The sequence below is a fragment of the Hibiscus syriacus genome, unplaced genomic scaffold (genome assembly GCF_006381635.1).
Source record: "Hibiscus syriacus cultivar Baekdansim isolate YM2019G1 unplaced genomic scaffold, ASM638163v2 tig00111937_pilon, whole genome shotgun sequence".
Classification (NCBI taxonomy): Eukaryota; Viridiplantae; Streptophyta; class Magnoliopsida; order Malvales; family Malvaceae; genus Hibiscus; species Hibiscus syriacus.
The window spans coordinates 224,460-245,509 of NW_024063215.1; the positions used below are offsets into that span (position 1 = coordinate 224,460).

The window sequence follows — 21,050 nt, forward strand, 5'->3', positions numbered from 1 at the left end:
CAAATTCATGAACAAGTAAAAGATAAAATTCTCCCTTAAACTTGGTTGTTCCTTCTTCACGTCCCAGCCTTGAGTATGATGGTGGAGGTTCTTCTTTTGGATTGAAAAAGGCTTTCAGAAATCTAAACTTGGCTTGAAATTCCCAGATTAAGCTCAAATAATCTTCTTGAAGCTTCTCGAATATAAAAAACTTGCCTCGATCAAACGGTCTCAAGGAGATTGTTGAAAATGATGTAAGGCACATAGTCGGGATCACATCACCAATGGTCGCTATGGAGGCGACCTGGCTACTAATATCTATATGCCAATGATATCCAAGACAAAGAGCCTACAAGGCAAATGACGGGTGATCATCAAGTGTAGAATCCATAATATTACCCCGAGGAAAATATTTGGTAGCCAAGGAGAGTGAGATTTCATCCATGCAAATTCCGAAATCCAAGACCGCTCGTTCTCCTCGATTGATAAACAGTCTCCCAAGCAACAAGCGACCAACCACGTTCCGAGGAACTATCCGACCACTAACAAAAACGAAGAGTCGGAATAATATCATCAAGAAGATTTTATGAAAATTGCTCTTCGTCCATCGTTTTCACTTTCTTTGACAAACGATGACACCAGCTGTGATATTAACAGTGTTATCGTATGTATTGTTTGTTTCTCATTTATTTTATTCTATCTTTATGGTATATTTTTATATAGTATGCTTTTTTGATTTATTTATACGGTGTAATTCTAGCTTTGCACCTATTTAAGACCGTTGAATGAGTAAAATAGAATGCTGAAATTAGGTCATTATTTTTAGTGAATATATTCTCATTTCATACCGCTAATCTTAATCATCTATTTTGACATATTTAACATTCATAAATATGTGTAAAACTAAAAAGTTTTAATCCAAGCCATCTATTTTCGAGTAAAACAATAGGAAATGAAGAAGATATTCATTGCAGAAAATGTCTAAAGTACAACCTTAGTATTTAAACTATTTCATTTGTTATGTTTTAGTATAGAAACTTTATTTTTTTCCAAAATACACCTAACATTTAGTTTAGGTTTCATTTTGGTACCCTGTTGTTCAAAACTTTAGTAGAAATGTTGAAAACATTTTGATTTTTCGATACAACAAATAAAGTGTTAATGAATTTTAAGATTTATATTCGATTTAAATATAATATTCTATTCAATTAATAGAATATCACAAATATTACTCCAAGTTTTCAAATATCAATTTTTACTCCTTACTAGATGGAAAATTGAGATTTATACTTAAAGTATTTTTGAAATAAGTTTTAAAAGTATTTCGAACCATAATCGAGTCAAAATTGAGTTTTTAATAGGGAAGTAACGATACCTCTTTAACGAGTATCGATACCCCTCAAACATCGAATGCAAAAGAGGTACTGATACCCCTTTATATAGTAGTATTGATACCCCTCATTTTGAATTTTGACTCAGAGAAATAACAGAATGCAAAATGGGTACTGATACCATGACCGGTATTGATACCTCTTTACATAGTAGTATCGATACCCCCTTGAGAGGTGCCGATACCATCAGTTTTGCAACGGTCGAAATATTTGAATTTTATACAGGTAGTATTGATACCCCTATGAAGGAGTACCGATACCCATACGCTCCTAACAACTTTTTGAAGTGGAAAACATACAACAACGGCTCTATTGACTTCATGATCATCCCCAACGTTCAGAATTCATTCAAGGGGTATTTAAACAAGTCTTGAAGCCATTGATGAATAACTAGAAACAAGTTTTGAGAAAGAATTCAAAGAGAGAAAGCCTTAAACTTATTGTTTGAGCAATTCAAGCCAAAATCCTTTCAATATTCATTTTGCTTTCAAGAACACCATTTGTGCTTAATTGTATTCATTCTTGAGTGTTCTTTCTTTGTTCTAGAATTTACCTTGTGTAGTTTTTTGTAAGTTTGTAATTTTCTCTTTAAAAAAAAGTGTCTCAAGAATTTGGGGTATAATTCTTGAGGGAGTTGTAAGGTTACTCTTTGTCCTAAAAAGAAAGACAAATTAGTGAATTTGTGGAAAATCCTTAGTGTAGATAGCTAAGGTAATGGACGTAAACTTTGGTTGAGAAAGTCGAACCACTCTAAATCGCTGTGAAAATCTTTTCAATTTTCTGTCAAAGCTTCCACCAAAATTTTAATTGTCAATTCACCCCCTCTTGGCTATTTCATCCGATCGATTAACTCAACAGTAAATTACATCATTCATCACTCAACTTTTTTCTTACTCCTATTTTAGTCACTAAAGTTAAAAAAATCAATTTAACTACTCAAATTTCAAATTACTCTTGTTTTAATCACTCTAATTTATTTTATTAATATTTTTAAGAGATGACATTTTTATTAATATTTTATTAATATATAAATAAAATAAAAATTTGCATTTAAAATTATACCCAAACCCAAAAAGTATAACACAAACCCTAAATCACAAACCCTCACCCCACCCTCAAGGTCTAACTCTTACTGGCCTCTCCAACCCGCCCCTACCTTTTTTATTTTAATCATATATTAATAAAATAATAATTAAAAGATGTCACGTCATAAAAATATTAATAAAGTAAATTAGAGTAATTAAAATATGAGTAATTTAAAAGTTAAGTGATTAAATTTTAAAAATAAACTTCAATGATCAAAATATGAGTGATAAGATAGTTGAGTGATGAATGATATAATTTACCCCAAAATAAATGTCGGGTACAATAATTTCATTAAGTTTTTAACGGCAAGATACCAAAATGAAGCCTATGTGTGTGCATGCGTGCGTGTATTCTTTAACAAACACCAACTCAAATTAGACGAAAAACAGCTCTACCTAAGTATCCCTTTTTCTCAAAATTATGTATCTCATGAGTTGTTTCCTGGAACTATGAATATGAATGTGATTGCTATCTAAGAATTCCATATTTGGTCCGAGTCTTCAAGACATGCAAACTAGATTGTCCAGATAAAGACACGACAAGATTTTTACAAACAAAATTGAATGCTAGTATGATATTAGCTCAAGCTAAAAAGTAAGAAGGAATACAAAAAAGAATTGCGAAATTTAATGAGTTTTGAGTCTGAACGAAAAAATGAAGAGGAAGACACAAACATCACCGATCAAAATAGTGGATCTCATAGAGGACACTATGACCATCAAAATAATCAATACCAGACAAAAAAATCAAAAATAAAAGTATATGGAAAAACATGGAAGATTTCCTACAAAGAAAACATTATTGTTTTTTGTTACACCAAAACGACGAGGAATAGTAGTAAGTCATGATGGTTCAACGCCATAAAAAAAATTCAATTTCATCAAAACCAATTATTGTGGTTCGAAATTTTCTAAAAAGAAGCAAATGAAGAAACATCACTCCAAAATACTCAAGATTCAAATGTGATGTCTTTTCAAGTCAAAAATTAGATCGAGTCTCTTTCTCAATCTCCAAAAATTGCAATAACGTTGCACTAATGAAAGATGAAAGTCCTCTCCAAAAAATTGTTGATGAAACAATAAAGACTTCAAAAAGTCGAAAGATTATTGTACATAAATCAAAGTCTCACATATATTTTAAAACAAAACATCTCTTCAAGAAATTTTTTCAAAATAAGTAATAATTTCACAAATCTCTATTAAAAAAATCTTCACAATATTTTTCAAATAATGATGTTGAACAAATTCTTCCTTAAAAGGATGATTTTAATTTTTCCAATAAACCACACATTTTGATTAAACAAAATTTTAATGGATTAAAATTCATGTTTTTGTGCTTTTAGTGATCTTGATTAATTTGCATGGGTATCTATCTAACAATTTATGACATGAAATTCAAATGCATATATTCAAACGCACGGTCCAAAACATTAGTGAAATTGTCAAATGACTCTCTGTTCTTATTTTTAAAAAAAGAAAAATGAGAAACCTCGTCCATGCTATGATAACGTACATCTAGCACACGATGAAGATCTCGGCAACAAATTTACAATTTCTCGACAACTTGCCTTGGCCTAACATAACTTCCTCGGCATAAATCTCAAGTGCCATAGTTCTGAGCGCAAAATAGACATTCAAGGCAGGTCTAGTAATCAAGTTTCTTTACGTCGAATACTCGATTTAACAATGCATATGCAACTTTTTCTGTAGGACTGTCTCCCTCAAGGCAGACGAAACCGTCCACACCAGAGGAGGAGGGAACGGGTGTGTCGGCTCTAAGAGAAATGTTCTAGAGGTGATGAAAGTGTGGAAATGGAAGTCGTCACGAAGGATCGGTTTTTTCCTTTATTTGCGCTGCCTCAACATATTGCTCAGCAAGTTTCTTTACCTTGTCACCTTCCTTAACTAAGAAATTGGCATTCTTGGCATTTAAGTGGTATTTCATAACCTTATCGGTGGTTTTTGCCACAGCCCACCTGTACTGTTCAGCCGTTATCACACCGCTCTTACAGAGTGGTCGGATATGTTCTTTGATGTATGCCTCCACCTGTAAAGCATAAGTATGAGCATCAGAATGCAAACCTGAAGAAAGCAAACCCTTCTAAAAAATCATCCATCACCTTGTGTTACATACAGTAACCAAGAAATTTATATTGCATGCATTGGGGAAGAGAAACTAACAGATGTGTTACATATTACCTTCTTTGATACAGAACTAGCACATTCAGACTGCTTGTCCATCTCCATATTGGATTTCTTATCATTCTTTTTAACATCGTCACCGGTTTGAATTTGTTCAGCAGAACTTTCTCTACCAGATGACCCACGACCACGAGGGTTGATAACTTTATCTTCTTCCTTGCTTTCATCTCCTGGTTCAGATGCATCTACAATATGTTGCAATCCATGTTTTCCATTATCTTTATTAGCTGTGGTCTCAGCAGGAAGTTCTGCATCAACCAACCCACGTATCCTTTGGGTTGCTTCCGGAAATTTGTTTACTAGCATCTCTTTATCTGGACCGTATAATTCTTCACATTCTGCAATGGAAAGCTCTTCACCTGCCTCATCAGGTAAGGATTCAAGAACAGTGGAAGGCTTATCAGTACCATCATCATTGTTATTCTTTGGCAAACAGGTGGAATCATCAGGTACTACAATATTCCCCAACTTCTCATGGTCCTCTGCATCTTCAAGGTTATTTGTTTTTGATCTCTCATTGCTAAGAGTTGAGAAAACTACTTTCATTTTTGACGCACCTTCTTCGGATTGCACCTTAAGAGCCTTTTCAGCAGTAACACCAATATAATCTTCATCCTCTAGATCATACTCAAAATCACCATAAATATCTTCCTCCAAATGAGAATCCATCTCAAATATATTATCGGGCTCCTCTTCCAAGGTTTTCGCTGAAGGATCATCTATCTCCTTGGGGACCTCAGTTTTAGGAAGTGGACTAGTTGGAGGGGAATCGGACAAAAGGCCTGCATTTCTAAGTGCTTCCACAACCACAGGGTCTGTCAAACATGCATCAGAACCTTGGTCTTGCCTTATTTCTGAAGGAGATGAAGTATTTGATTCTTTAGCTCTAACACTCCTATTGTAATCTGAACGATGCAATATCTCCTGGGAGCACAAGTTCAGATATACTACTTTTCTGTTTGACCTATCAGCAACCTCTCTTTCAATATTAATTGCATCAGCAACAGCCAACTCTGTTTCTGCAGTTCTACGAATGATCGGCAGATTTGCTTTTTTTAGGAAGTGCTCAGTAAGGCGGTAAAGCTGTGCCTGCACAAATAAATGATTTAGAATCATCCACCTCCAGCTACACTTCTCTAATTTTTGTATCCAAGGATTAAAAGAGTAAAATAGCACTAAAAACAGGATATTCAAGCATGATTATAAGAAAAGAAAGATGCAATACAAGGCACTACCTACCTGCCTAACAGATATTGGGATTTTATTATGTCGACTGGGTGCCGGTGATGGCCTCATGTCTGCTGGTAGCTGAACCTGCTCGCAGCAATCAAAAAGGGAAAAAGGAACAATGAGTATGTTTTACAGCATAAACCTTCAGTTTAAAAAACACAGTCCGCTGAGAACTGTTAAATAAAGATTTTTTCTACATACTAGTAAGGGATAATTTCCTTTAAGTGCTGCATTATCCTCCTGTCCTTCCTGTGTTCCACTTTTGCTCTCTGCAGCCTTTTTCCTTGCAAGCACTGCCAGGGCCAATTTTCTTTTATCGACCTTTACGTCATCAGACTTCGCAGACACTTCCTTGTGCAATTCAACTTTAGAATTCCTTGTTGAAGACCCTTCTGAACCATTACTGGAATCAACTTTACTAGTAGCAGCAGTACCTTTTGAGTTCGAAACACCTGTCTTAGCTCGTTTAAGATCGGTTGACAGAACACCAACCTTTGATGAAACCTTGTTTGCTTCTGTGCTTTTTACAGTATGGTCAAGAGATGGTATATGAGGTTTTCCTTCAACGCCTTGTTCTCTGCTCTGTTCAGAACTACCAGTGGCTTTAAGTGCAGATAAGGGCCTTATGTCATCCTTTCGTGGGAAAACAGATGTATCTGCTAAATACAATCTGGAAAGAATTGAGTTGGATGCCTGGCCTTCAGATGTTGGCCAACTCTCTGAGCCTTCTTTATTCTTTTTTAGGAGGTCAAGAACCGACTTCAAAGTCTCAATCTTTTCAGGCTTTGATGCTCCCATGCAGCGATACTTCCAAAATTCAACTTCACAGTCTCGATCCCATGCTCGTTTCCGCCTTCCATTAGAATCCGCATAGATTTTCTTTGTTAAATTCTCACGTACTTTACCCTTCTGCAACAAGGATTTCTTCATCTTAATAGCTGAAGGTGACAACTTTTTTACAGTTTCAGTTTTTGGTACTGCTATAGCAGCCCGGAAAGCAGCAAGAAGTTGTGGGTCAAAAAGGTTTTCTCCAATTTCTTTAGTGGATTTGTTATGGACAGCCTCTCTAATTTCTTTTCTTAATTTTTTCACAACAGCAGATGCCTCCTTATCATCAGACGCTCTCATGATTTTTTTTACCCTCAAGCCAGCCAAATGTTCTCCTTTCAGGGATTTGTCAGTAGAATTTAGACGTCCAAGCCCCTTGGTAGTTCTCCGGCTTGTCCCCTGAACAATACTCATTACATCAGGAATGGAATCCTTCTTTTCAGGATGATTTTTGATTTTGCATTCTCTGGAAACTGCTTTCAGGGTGGGGCATTTAGGTGTATCGTCGGATACAGATGTATCAACTTTGCTCTCAGGGGCCATATGAACCAATTTCTCAACCCTAATTTTCTTCTCCAAAGTATCACTCTCATTCTTGCATTTGGTTTCCTCACCGTCAGAACTTATAATATCACTCCTAATGCATATCAAGAATCAGGAAGCATAAGTCATGAATGTTAAGCAAAAAGTTAAGAATGCAAATTTTTAAAACAGGAAAATAAATTAGAAGTACAGATCGTAAAGAACAAACAAACAGCAAAACTTCCACACACACCCACACTCACCATCCCTGGAAAATATAGATGAGAAGAATACACTAGCAGCATAGGTAAAAAGTCACAAAATTTAAGCAACATAACAGAAGTAATATTTGCCCAAAAGAAATATTTCCACCACTCACTCCCTCAAAGACGATAGAAAAAGGAATATATAATATAGCCACGAGCAAGTAGTGACATAGGTAAAATATAATGAGTTCAAAACAACATATATAGAAATATTACTTGTCAAAAACCACATGATATACATGCATGTGTGTGTGTGTGTGTGTGTGTATGCACATATGCAAGTATGCACGAGTGTGTGAAGACAATGGACATATTGAAAAAGAAGCAACCTGAAATATGGATTCTTCCTCTTTAAACCAGTAACAGTGCCAGCATTTTCCTTGTCAACAAGCTCAGTTTTCTCATCTGAAAGCAGACAAGAAGGCAGTTTGCATTATACTTGCATAAATTGCTTAAAAGTATCTTGCATACCTAACTGTAAGGTAAATACTAGAATAAGAGAGAAAATGTATCAAGGCAGGAAGAATGCATCAAAATAACTTTCATATTACCTATTGGCAACAGTTCTTCCATGTGACTCTGATGCTCGAACTCTAAATTCACCTGGTCTTTGCTTCCACTGCTTTTGATATTAGCATCAACTGTAAGCACAATGTTGAGATGTTTAAATGTGTATTACATAAATAGCTTAAAAGCATCTTGCTTAATTACCTGTAAGGTAAATACTAAAATAAGAGAAAATGTATCGAGATAACTTTCATATTACCTATTGGCAACAGTTCTTCCACGTGACTCTGATGCCCAAGCTCTAAATTCACCTGGTCTTTGCTTCCACTGCTTTTCGCATCATCATCAACTGTAAGCACAATGTTGAGATGTTGAAATGTGTATAAGATACAAACTTGAGTCCTACGCTGTAATGGCCCTGCTATGAATTTTAAAAGATAAAGATAGCTACATAATTAACTTACAAGACTGCAACGAACCTATTGATAAACCAAGATTAAGGCCGACGCTGGATTTGGTTTCAGATAATTGGTTCCTCATGTAGGATTTGTTCAGTGACTTTCCTGAGGTATTTCCAACACCATCTAACCTGCTTGCTTCTTTTATTGTATCTGAAGCTTTACTTGTCTTGAACTCACCGAGCACTGAAGACTTTGAAAGTGAAGTGGACAAGGAATTGCGTGATAAAGAAAGCTCCAGCTCCTGCCCCTCCAAGATTGGTTGAACAGATGCCTTTTCCATATCACAGCAATTTCCTCCAGAGCTAGATAGCTCAATTTTCTGGTGATTGCCGACTTCAACGCTTGACAAAAGGTTTTCACTTGGCTCTTCAATCCACTGATTCCCTTCAACCATTGAGACAACAACAGCTGTATCACCAGTGTCTGCAACAGAAACAGACAACTTCCCGGAGAAAGTGGTATCCATCACATATTCACCATTAGTAATATCTGGATCATGCTGGGTGCTTGCTTTCTCAGGAATCAGAACAGAGTTTTGTGAAGCTTGATTTAGTGCACATCTACGATAAAGTAAAGAAAATATCATAAATCTTAGAAGGAAAAGTGGAAAGTAGACACTAAAAAGTTCTGGGTGGATTGATATAGGTTGAAATTAAAGTCAAACACACCATAAGCCACATTACAACTTGAAACTTAGATGAATTTTAAACCAAATTAGCACAAGATTTTGAACTAAATCAGATATGAATCCCCCCTTAGAGTTATTGAGATTGCTACCAGTTAATGTAAACCATTAAAGGAGCTTCAACGTAGTCAATTCCAACAAAAATATATTACACTATGAATTAAACTCTCAAAAGATTCTATGCATCTTGGCTACATGCTACTTTATTGTAGGACATCTAGAGGACCATGATGAAGTGAGGAATCAAAATGCAACACCAAACCACACTAATCGCTCTCTTCAAATCTACCTTGGGCACAACCAAGTGTCTTCTGATGTGCCTTCAGTATCAAAACCCACACAAAAAGCATGGTACCTGTCACCATTCCAAGTTGAGAAACAATTAAGAGAGAACATTTTTACAAATTAACATTACCCAAACTAGAAGAAACTCAAACAAAGCAAAAGGAAAACACAGAACACCGAAAGTCAAAGAAATAAGTAATGATAAAGGGAAAAGATCCAAATCTACTGTCACCATTCCAAACAGAGAAACAATTAAGAGATGACATCAATACATCATCACAACTTAACATTAACTAAGCTATACTAGAGAAAGCTAAAACAAAGAACAAGTAAAATCGAAGTAATAAATAATGAGAAAGGATTAGATCCAAATGTACTACACTACTTAAGGTTAGGGTGATGAATCAAACTTATTTTTCAGTGTTGAAATTTTGCCATTGTAGTTTCTACTTGGTTAAAAAATGATCTAAAGTTAGAATATCCTGTAGGATATTTCTATATTTTCTAAAATAATATTCTTTTACTGTAAACTTTTGAACAATTTTAACCAAATTAGAGAGTATAAGCAATAAAATTAGACTGATTCAAGGATGAGTCGTATATCTGATACATCACCCTGATTAGAGTGGCAATTTGAACCTTACCCCAATGACAACATGCTCCCTCCGTCCCATTATTTTTGTCCAATATTGACTAAACATATAGTTTGGAAGTTAATTTGAACACATGCCAAGTCATATAAAATAAGAGAAATGACAACATTAACCCCAAAAAGTGATTGATAGATTTGATAAATTTGTTTTGATGGGACAATATGATAAAGGGTGAAAAAGAAATATAAATGTTGTTATTTTTTGGCTTTTCTAATAGGACATTTTGAAAGGGACAATTTCAAAATCCAAAATATTCAAATTTAGTGTGAGGGAGGAAGTATTTACAAACCAAGAAAAATACAGACATACGAGGAAAAATATAAATTTGAAATCTAATAAAAGGTTCAATCTTACCATATATCACAAGAGTCGCAAGCAATTGATGTATCGAGATCGGGATCTCCCTCAATGGTGGTGGATAGACTTCGAACTTTGCAGCCATCTCCATCCAAGCAGATAACTGACTACAAAAAGAAAGTCATGTGAGTTTGTTTATGGTGAATGCCATTCACTACAAGTTCGTGGACAAAATGAAAATAAACAAATTGTTAAATATAAGTTCTATCATCCTTAAAATAAGACTATATTCTGGATGGAGTTTCTGTTGTCCCAGACAAAGAATCAAAGTACATCTGCAATAGATTCAAACTAATATTGCCATCACATTGACATCTTTTATCTTATAGTCACATCAAAGATCAATCTGTGCCACTTGACAAATGCATCTTAACAGATTGTCAAAGTTAAAACTATATCAACTATTAGGAATAAACAATACTATGTAGGAAAATTACATTTTCATCAATGTAGTATGACGGGAATGAAAGAGTGTTGCTCTTCCCTTCAATGGACCAATCATCATCTCTGCATATATAAAAAGAGAAAGAAATCAAAATCAGAACATAAGAGAAGAATCTTAGCAACTCAATCAACAGAGTTCTTCATAAAAATAAGTACATATTGTATCATAAAGGATCATTTTCCAAATTGCTTAATCACTAAATTTTCTTACTTGAAATCCAGAATGTCAATATTATACATAAGATATGAATTTCCAATCAACATGGGTAACCTCCGGTAAATAACAAATGCTACACAGTTGTAATATGCTGTTTCATGTTAACCTTGAAAGATGAATTCATTCATTAATATATTGAAGGACTTCAAAACAAGCAAGAAACTATACAGACACCAACATGGAATTTCAAGACTCAAACTAAACTAGGATTTTTTTCCTTTTTGCGGACAAACAAAAGTAAGAGATGGAAGAAAGTAGAATTCGAAAGTACCTGGAAAATGAATCACCCTCGACTTTATTGCTTCCAATGGTATCATATACCTTCATAATCAACACGATAAATCATATTTTCTAATCACTATATTTTCTATACTTTCAAAACAATTTCAAAGCAACAATAAGTTAAAGCAGCCCAAGTGTGGCCATTTAGAGAAAAAAATAAGTTTTGCAAAAACAACTAGCAGAAAAAGATGGAGAAAAATCAATGCTTTAAGAATTTTGCATCACCCACCGGAACGCAGGTGATCAACTGAAATTCACTTTGGCAAAGAGGGCAAAGGTTTGTGATTGTTGCCCAGTTGTCAATACATGCGAAACAGAACCTGAAATTTGCAAGAGGAACGCACATCATCACATTTGTATTCAGACCATGAAACAGGATTCATCGAATTCAGAAAACTAATTGAATCTCAAAATCAATCTGAATGAAATGTCACTGAATCAAAACCACCAAAGTAGAGAGTGGAAACAAAATAAAACTGTAGCTTCTTCAGCTTAACTTTACTCCATGAGGAAGAAGATTCAAGACTAGTTAGAGAACTAAATATCTAACCACTCTAATAGAGAGCAAAGAAAAAAAAGCTTTGCAGCCACTATGTTAACTAACTAGAAATGCCGCAGGGGATAAAATTGAAAATAGAAAAAAACTAAAAAAGAATTTTCAAAAATTACCAGTGTTTACAACAACAACAAAAATTACCAGTGTTGACAGCAATCAAGGACTCCCCTGTCAATAATGATATCCATGCATATCCCGCATCTTCCGCCCTCGAAATTAGAAAGATCCTGCAGTTTTCAGCTTTCAAGTTACAGTATATATATAATACAATTCGAAACAAAAATAAATGATGAAGTAAAATAAATAAACAAATTAGTAATAATTAAACTAGAAGCTTACATTGTTCTGATCAATAAATGGAATATCATCCTCGTCCGAAATCCCACTTGCAATGAAATCCATATCCATTTGATCTTTCCAAAAAATACAAACCTGTCCGGATTAAATTAAAACTTGCAAAAACAACAGCAATCAGCCAATGAAATATCAAAATCATCTAAAAACTTGAATGATAAAAAACTAGGCATACTCTGGATCATCCAGGTGTGTGTATGTAGGGTTTTCGGAAAGCTTGATTCAGTGGGTAACCTCGTAGAAATAGGATTTTGAAGAAGGTTTAGGAGGTCAATCCAATTAATAAAGCAAAAGTTCTTTATTAATAATGATTAATTACCCTTTTAAGCAACAAGATCAGAAACGATTGAAAGAAGAGTCCGTCATTCCCTTTCTCGTGCCTTTCTCGATGAAGGGATGTTGATCAGGACGAAGAGAAGGGTACTACTGTAATTTCGAATTTAAAAAATTGAAACTTATTATGAGTTATGAGTCATTGTAGTAAATGTCGTAAATTTCAAAAAAAAAATATCTGATACAATATTAGGCAAAATAATTAGTCCGGTTACGGTATTGGGCCGAAATTCCCTAAGGTTTTGTATAAATTAAGTACGTTAGGGAATATATTGCAACTAAAACCATAACCACGTTGTTGGGTTTCTTAAGAGCACGGTTGATGACTACGTCAGTGTACCATGGACCTCAGAACGGAGCCCAATTGTAGTTGCAGTGGATCGTCGGTGACCGGGATCTGGTGGGCTTTCGTTTAGACTTTTTCTTGTTGTAAATTATCAAAACAAAAGAAAAGAAAATAAAACAAAAAGGTGAAGAGTTTTACCCTTCGGGTTTCCCTCGGTGATAGCTTATGTGGTCGGACAGTCATTTCAAACGGTGATCACGAAAGAATGATAAACCGATGAACAAAGTCTAATTTCAAGCCCATCAGAAGATTGACGACGGAGATAAAATGATAAAGATATTGAAGAGTCTATCGTCGATTTGGGAAGATTGAAGTGTTTCTCAATGAAACAAATGTTAGAATAACGTTCAGGGAGACGGAAAAGTGCAAACCGAAAACTTTGAGTTTTATTGACCAACAAATGTGACAGCTTATGACTGTAGACGTGACGATCGACGGTAGTCGATGATTTTAGATGCAACAACCTATGTAACTTCTATCAATTTATGATAAAGAGGGGAGTTTCTAGATAATAATATAAATAATAACTTAACTAAGAAAATATTTAAAATATGTCACGCTAACTCTGTCGTTAAGCTTTTAATGAAAATGTATTAAAATGAAATAAATACTAAATACTAAATATGATTTAAGAAAAAATAAAAGTTTAAATAATATAGTAGCCGATTTACCCTTTATTTTATCTTTCACCATTTTCTCCTAATATAGCCAAATTTGTGACGGTACACCCAAAATCTGAAAAGAAGCGAAGTTAACCGTCAGGTCTCTTTCAGAAACGCCACGTGTACGACAACCTTGTCGTCTTAACGGTGGCAACCACTTTATGATTTTTGTAAAAAGGACACGTGTCCATCTCTGAAACATCTAAGCTTATTCTAAAAAATTAACCCTCTGGCGGTGACTTAAGGTTTCTTTAATGAGAGTGACCACCGAGGGTTAATTAAAAATAACCTAATAATTTTTGTTGAATGAATAATTAACTACTCGTATTGTCTTCGACACCACCGACCGTCTATGACTAGGAATTTTATTATTTTTAAAATATTAAAAAAATGAATACTTTATGAAGACACTAAATTTTATCGGTTTTAAATGATGTTGTTATATTATATGATAGTTACTAACTATATTATATAATATACATACTTATGTATTTTTTATGTTTGTATACAGGCCAATCACAAACAAAACCAACATCACGTGTAGCCCAAACCCGTAGAAGATCAGGGTTTTCAGAAACCCTAACCCCACTCTTGCCTCCAGCCGCCAGCAACAGTGGCCGTTGGATCTAGACGAGATCCAACGGTCCATAATGGAGATATTTAGGGTTGTCTCAAACCCTAGCCAAGAGCTTCACCCTAGCGCCGCACAGCTTTGTTCGAGAAGCCCTTACGCCTCACGCATCCCAGCTGCTCGGTCAAACATCATCCTCACGCCTCCCACGACTGCACGACTCTCGGTCCCGAGATATCCGGAAACAAACAAGAACAATAAAGTTTGATTAGGACTCAAAGTTGTCATTTTTTTCTAGTATAAATACATGTAATCAACAGAGAGAGGGGGGAGAGTTGATACTACGAATTTGGCAAGAAAGTCACACGAAATATTGAGAGAAATATCAAGCAATTTCGAAGCCTTTTGTAACAATTTCGAAAAGGAAATAAGAAGAAGGTAGCATCTTTTACCTCTGTTCACTCGTCTTTCACTGTTGCATGTTGAGTGTTGCTTGAGATTTGACTTCAAAACCACACAAAAAAAAACGTTTTGGCCGATGAACGAAGTGAGGCCTTTATTTTCGAAACCTATTTCCCAGATTTGCGTTTTTTTAAGGCGATTTTCGAAGATCTACTGTGATTTTTGGGCTGTGGGAAGAGAATGGATTTTAAAGAAACGTGTTTCATGGTGGACCATCGCCGATGAGCGGCGGCGAGGCGGTGGCCACCATTCTCAGGCGGCGCACGACCCTTGTTCTTGGACCTCAAGAACATTACAGAGAAATGTTAGGGAGACGAGAGAAGGCTCTCGTGTGAGGAGATGACAAATGAAGCATTTTCTGAAAATTTTGACTTAAATACTAAAACCATCCGACTATCAGGACCCGACTCGGCCGACCCGCGTGTTTCTGTTCAGCAAAGGGTAAACTACCCTTTTGGTCCCTCGTTGATTTTAAAGGGTTATTTTAACCCCAATTTTACCTTATATTGATTTCTAATTTTGATTTTCTTTTGATTTGGCCACCCAACTTGTTTTTTTATTCAATTTAACCCATTTTTATTTTGTTACATATACATATATTTTTTAATATTTTATCTATACCTATTATTAATATATATATATATGTATATATTTAATTTTTTTCCTTATTTAAAGTACTATAGCTTATAATTATATCTATATTTTTTTTTTCTATTCTTCTATTTCATTATTGTTTTGTTTTTTTATTACTATTCTAATATCTTATAATTATATGTATATATATGCTTTTCTATTTATATTTTTTTCCCGATTTTTACTACATTTATATTTTTTTTATTCTTGTCTTTATTATTATTTATATTATTATTATTTATATTATTATTATATATATTATTATTATATATATTACTAACCAAACTTTTTCTTTTTCTCTCTAGCCCCCATGTCCCCTCTTTTTGACCAATCTATTTTTTTCGGTGAAAATCCATTAGTTAGGAGAACATTGAAGCATAATTATTAACACCATGGGACCCTTAAAGCCTATTAGCTAAAGGCATCTTCTTTTGACAAAAATAACTAAACATGCAACCCACACGTCTTCCTCTTTTATTATTCTTTTTTTTACCCCTTAATTTTGTTTTTATTGTAATTTTATCCCCTATTTATATATATATATATATATATATATATAATTATTTTTTTTATTCTCTATATTTCTTTTTGGTTCTTACTACTCTTTTTATTATCTTTTTACTTTATTCTATTTTCTTTATTAACTTCTTTGTTTCATCTTTATTTTTATTTTTATTTCGTTTATCTTCTTTATCTTATTTTCATTTATTTTTATTTACCTTTACTTAATCCTTTTTATTTTCTTTATCTTTTTATCTCTGTATTATTTTCTTTATTTTATTTGTTTTTATTTTCTCATTTTTTTATCTAACACTTTTCTTGATTCTTTAAAAGTATGTTTCAAAAAACAGTTAAAGGTAAGTAATTCGGATAGTCATTTTACCTTTTAATTTAAAATTACAATTTTCTTAAATAAAGACAACTGGAAATTATATAGTACCGAAAGGGCAGTTCAAGGGTGCTAACCCTTCCTTGACTGTAACTGACTCCCGAATCTGACACATCTTTGGTAAGACGCAGATCAGGTGAGAATTAAGGTATCCGGTCAACCCATTTTTTTATAAAATAAATGATCGGTGGCGACTCCAATCCACATTTTTCAAGTCGAAGCCCAATTCCGGGGCCCAACCGAAAGACGGTTCCGACAGCTTGGCGACTCTGCTGGGGACACAGGTGAGTGAGTCAGGCTAAGGTAATTTCCAGTTGTCTTTTTAACGAAAAGGGTAAGTTTAAATTTTAAGGTAATATTTCGATCCTTATTACTTATTTTTGATTATATTTTTTCGAGTAAATAGTTGGACTGATCGTTTTCTAATGATTTCAGCTTTCCAAACATTTTTCATCTAAGGCTCTAAACCCAAGCTCCGAACCTGTTTTAAGTGGGGGTGAAAGCGACGCCTTCGTGTGAATTTATTCACCGTATGGGCCTAGCAAGTAGCCTTCGGGATTCATATACCTTATGCCTTTGTGTGAATTTATTCTCCGTATGGGCATAAGGGAATGTGTCCTCTTGAGTTTAACTTAGTCCACACAAGCCTGTGATGGGTTTCGGACTAAGGGTCTGGTCGGCCCAAGGGGGCGCCAGCAAGGAGAACTCGAGTACCGTTTTTAGAACCTAAACCGGGAGACTTTGAATAAATAGAGCCTACCCCAAAACCACATTCCAAAACCTAGGACATTTCTTTCCTAACCTTTTTTTTTTGTTTTGTCCTTATGTTTTTTCCTTTACCATTTATTATTATTTTTTTATTTCTATTTTACTAACCTTTTTGCCTTTTTGTTTGTTTTTAGCATTTGCATCATAACAAGAGGCCATTGATCCCTAAAAAGGTGTTTATTAAAACTCAAATAATCTGAATTCATGGACAAAGGTGTTGTAATACAAGAGATTGAAAACGCTGAGGCACGACTATGGTCCGAGAAGACTCAAAGTGAAAAGGGAGACAGTCTTCAACGAAGCTATGTGTCAGAGTTGGTTCGCTACACCCCTATCAGCCTAAAACAGAACAATGTACAAGAGCTTCGAGACATCTGGGACAGTTGGAAGAATGATCGGAGACAGAAGTTCAGCCAACGGTACGGTGACATTGCACTCTTGCTTCATGTTAAGACTGATGAGCCCTTAATCAGAGCCATGGTTCAATTCTGGAACCCAGGATATAGTTGCTTCACTTTTAACCAAGAGGACATGGTGCCCACCATCGAAGAATACACTACACTGCTGCATTGTGAAAGCATCAAGCTAGAGCAAGCCTACATTAAACACATCAAAAGCCAGCCCTTCAAGAATGCACTGGCCAAAGTTGCAGGAGTAGATGAGAAATGGGTAATCGATCGGACTCAGCGTAGAGGCAATGGAGAAGGAATCGAATGGATCCACATAAAGTAACTAATGAAAAACCACCCTGATGAGTGGAAGACTATAGACCTTTTTGCACTGGGTCTGTATGGTTTGATCATCTTTCCGAGAGCTTTGGGATGCATTGACGCTGCCGTGGTGGAACTATTTGAGCAACTTTCGAAACGAGTTAACCCAGCACCAGCCATCTTGGCCGAGACATTTCGATCTTTCAACCATTGCCGAAGAACTGGCGCAGGAAGATTCACCGGGTGCATTCAGCTCCTTCAGGTATGGATTCACAGCCACTTCTAGAAGACTAACAGGGTTACCTACCGCCGTTTCAGCACCACCTATTCACCTCTCGTTGAATTTATCACCTTAAAATGGCATGAAGGCGCCTCAAAGGAAAAATGGATGAAGGTCTTTATGCATCTTCAAGATCGGGATATTGTCTGGAGAGCCCCCTGGCTATTTCTCAGTGACGTTCTTTTCCGATGTGGTGACTCTGACACTGTGACCTTACTTGGACTTTGGGGAGCAGTCGGGTATGCTCCGTTATTAGCACTTAGACAGTATGGAGCACGTCAGTTTGTCCCAGCAACATACGGGTTGGCTAGGTCAGAGTTTGAGTATCACGGCGACAGCTATAAGAAGATGATCAAAGAAGCAGCCGATTCGTGGAGGAAAGTATTCCGGATGGATGTTGTAGCTGCCAGAAGCATGCTCACTCCGGATTATGTGGAGTGGCGAATATTGAGAAAGAATGACAACATCCCTGTGCCAGACTGTGATGACACCCGAACCTTGGAAGAACATCTCAGGCATGTCCCTTCTGAACTCGAGATAGCCAAGACCGAGTTTGAAGCCGTGAATAGTGAGCTGAAGCAAAGGATAAAGGAACTTGAAGCTGAGCGCTATCAGTGGAAGCTAGATACTGACTCTCAGAAAGATCGGGCAAATAAACTGGAAAGAGAACAGAAAAGAGTCTGTTTTGAGTTCGAAGACTTGAGAAAGGGGTATCAAGATAAGGTCAAGGATAACGCCAAATTGAAGGTAACCTCTGAATACTGGAAAGACAAAGCTCATAGCCTGAAAAGGAAGTTTGAGGGGCCTGATGAGAAAGCTTGGAAGGAACAGATGAAGACTGCCCAAAGACGCTTGGCAGATAGTCAATATCAGAACCAGCGCTTGAGAGTTCGGGTAGCTGACTTAGAAAAACAGCATGAGAAAGATGGCAAGACAATAGCTGAGTTAGAAGCTATTGTAGATGGGTTCAAGAGGCAAGTAAACGAGCTTCAGATGGTGCCCTTCGACGGAGGATTACAATGGCGTTTCCGTTGGGAACAAGCACAGCGAAGGGTGAGGGCCCGAGATATAACCATCCGAGATTTCCTGGATCAAGTGCAAAAAGCAGCCCGTCATCTTCACGGCCTAGCAAGGGAAGTTGGTGTGGTTCGACAAGGCATTCAACCAGTGACAGATGAAGGCAGAAGACTTGTCAACCTACTGGAAGCTGTTCGGGGTCTAGAGGATTTAGTCCGAATGTACCTTTAATATGTTTTTATGTCTCTTAAAAGATAAAACATTTTTTTCTGAATAAGGGTTATTTATAATAATGAACACTTTTCTGGATCAATGCCTCCAATTGCATACATCATGCATTGCATTTCTTGCATTTTATATTTCATGTCTATTTATTTTATATTTTCCATGTTTTTACATTCGTATTAACTAACAGAACATGTCTCAGACACCAAGCTTACCACCGCAAGCAATAGATACGCATCACCCTCACAACACTCGTGCAAAGAAAAAACAAATGGATGTCAGAATGGAAAAACTCGAGGAGAACATGGCAAGACTTCAAAAGGAATTAGAGGACAAGATGGCTCAGAACAGTCAACGTACCATGGAGTCCATAAAGAAAAGCACGGAGTCCCTAGTCGACCAGATCGTGGCTAAGTTATCTGGTTTACAACAACAGACAAGTGCATCCGGAGAAGCTGCATCTGAGGGGATAACCATACCACCGACCCCACAAGTGGTTGCCTCATCCGGGACCTTACCCGGACTGCAAGGTGACTCATATGCCGCTAGAGGGAAAGCTGTATCAGCGGCAAATTTATAGACTTCTGCGGCAAAGCCTGACAGTCATCTGGACGACTGCCCTATCCCGGATTTTGACGAGGAGGATAAGGCGAAGAAGATGGAAGAAAAGATCAGGATGTTAGAAGACCAAATGAAGATGGTCCAGGGAGACCATGATTATTATGGTGTTGATGCAATGGAACTAAGCTTGGTTCCCGATTTGGTCTTCTACCAAAATTTAAGGTTCCTGAGTTTGAGAAGTTCGACGGGAACAGCTACCCTTCGGCCCATATCACTATGTTCTGTCGGAAGATGACAGGGTACGGGGGAAATGACCAACTCCTGATCCATTGCTTTCAGGATAGCCTATCTGGTTCAGCTACTCGGTGGTACAACCAGCTTAGCCGGACTCATATCAAGACATGGAAAGACTTAGCCAAGTCTTTCTTGGAGCAATATAAGCATATCAACGATATGAGACCAGACCGGGTCATGTTACAAAGCCTATAGAAGAAACACAATGAGAGTTTCTGACAGTACGCACAGAGATGGAGGGATTTATCTGTGCAAGTTCATCCACCCTTGGATGAAAAGGAAACAAGAAAGCTGTTTGTACATACCTTGAAGGCACCTTACTTCGGGCACTTGGTAGCAATCACGTCGGGAAGTTTCTCAGATTTAGTCATGGCCGGTGAAATGATCGAGTTGGCCATTAAACAAGGAAAGATTGAGGGAGGAGACTCCAGTAAAAAACCTCCCGTGAAAAACAAAGAGCGAGAGATCAACAATGTAAACACCTACAACGTCAGCAAGGGGGTTACGATCTCAAGCTCAAATTCCACAGTAGCTGTGCCATCCGGTACTTCTAGACAGAATCAGAGAGAACTAAGAAGGGAAAGGGAAAGGGAGCATTTTGAACCCATTCCCATGACATATAAAGAATTATACCAACAGCTCTTCGACACTCATGCAGTGTCGCCTTATCCTATGAATCCAATAAGTCCCCCTTACCCGAAATGGTATGACGAGAGCGCTCACTGCGAATACCATGGCGGTGTGCAGGGGCATTCGATTGAAAGTTGTCTCGCATTCAAGAGACTTGTGCAATGAATGCGGAATAAGAATTGGATCACTTTCAACTCCGGAGCACCAAACGTCGCCCAGAATCCCTTGCCCAATCATCAGGAGACAGGAATCAATGCCATTACTACTGAAGGGGGCAGGAGAATTAAATCAAGTGTTTCGGAAATTAAATCTCCTTTGGCTTGGGTATGGAGCCAAATGGTAAAGGCAGGATTTCTTGCACCATA

General features: G+C 36.5%; 1 protein-coding gene across 2 annotated transcripts; it reads right to left on the bottom strand.

The window, feature by feature from the left end:
- Window positions 1-3,912: 3,912 nt before the first annotated feature.
- On the bottom strand, window positions 3,913-12,595 carry LOC120172999 (uncharacterized protein At4g10930). 2 transcript variants are annotated; one of them, XM_039180302.1, is made up of 16 exons: window positions 12,480-12,595; window positions 12,290-12,402; window positions 12,092-12,177; window positions 11,624-11,714; window positions 11,384-11,433; window positions 10,889-10,958; window positions 10,449-10,558; window positions 9,446-9,511; window positions 8,475-9,031; window positions 8,270-8,359; window positions 8,055-8,144; window positions 7,833-7,908; window positions 6,089-7,352; window positions 5,897-5,971; window positions 4,655-5,746; window positions 3,913-4,502 (listed from the first exon to the last, which is right to left on the bottom strand). In XM_039180302.1, the coding sequence occupies exons 2-16, from the start codon at window positions 12,356-12,358 to the stop codon at window positions 4,278-4,280; spliced, it is 4,011 nt and encodes a 1,336-aa protein (XP_039036233.1). In that variant the 5' UTR covers window positions 12,359-12,402; window positions 12,480-12,595; the 3' UTR covers window positions 3,913-4,277. The 2 variants fall into 2 exon arrangements, with proteins under 2 accessions (XP_039036233.1, XP_039036234.1); XM_039180303.1 differs by lacking the exon at window positions 8,055-8,144 and having other exon boundaries at window positions 3,914-4,502; window positions 12,480-12,594.
- Window positions 12,596-21,050: the final 8,455 nt, after the last annotated feature.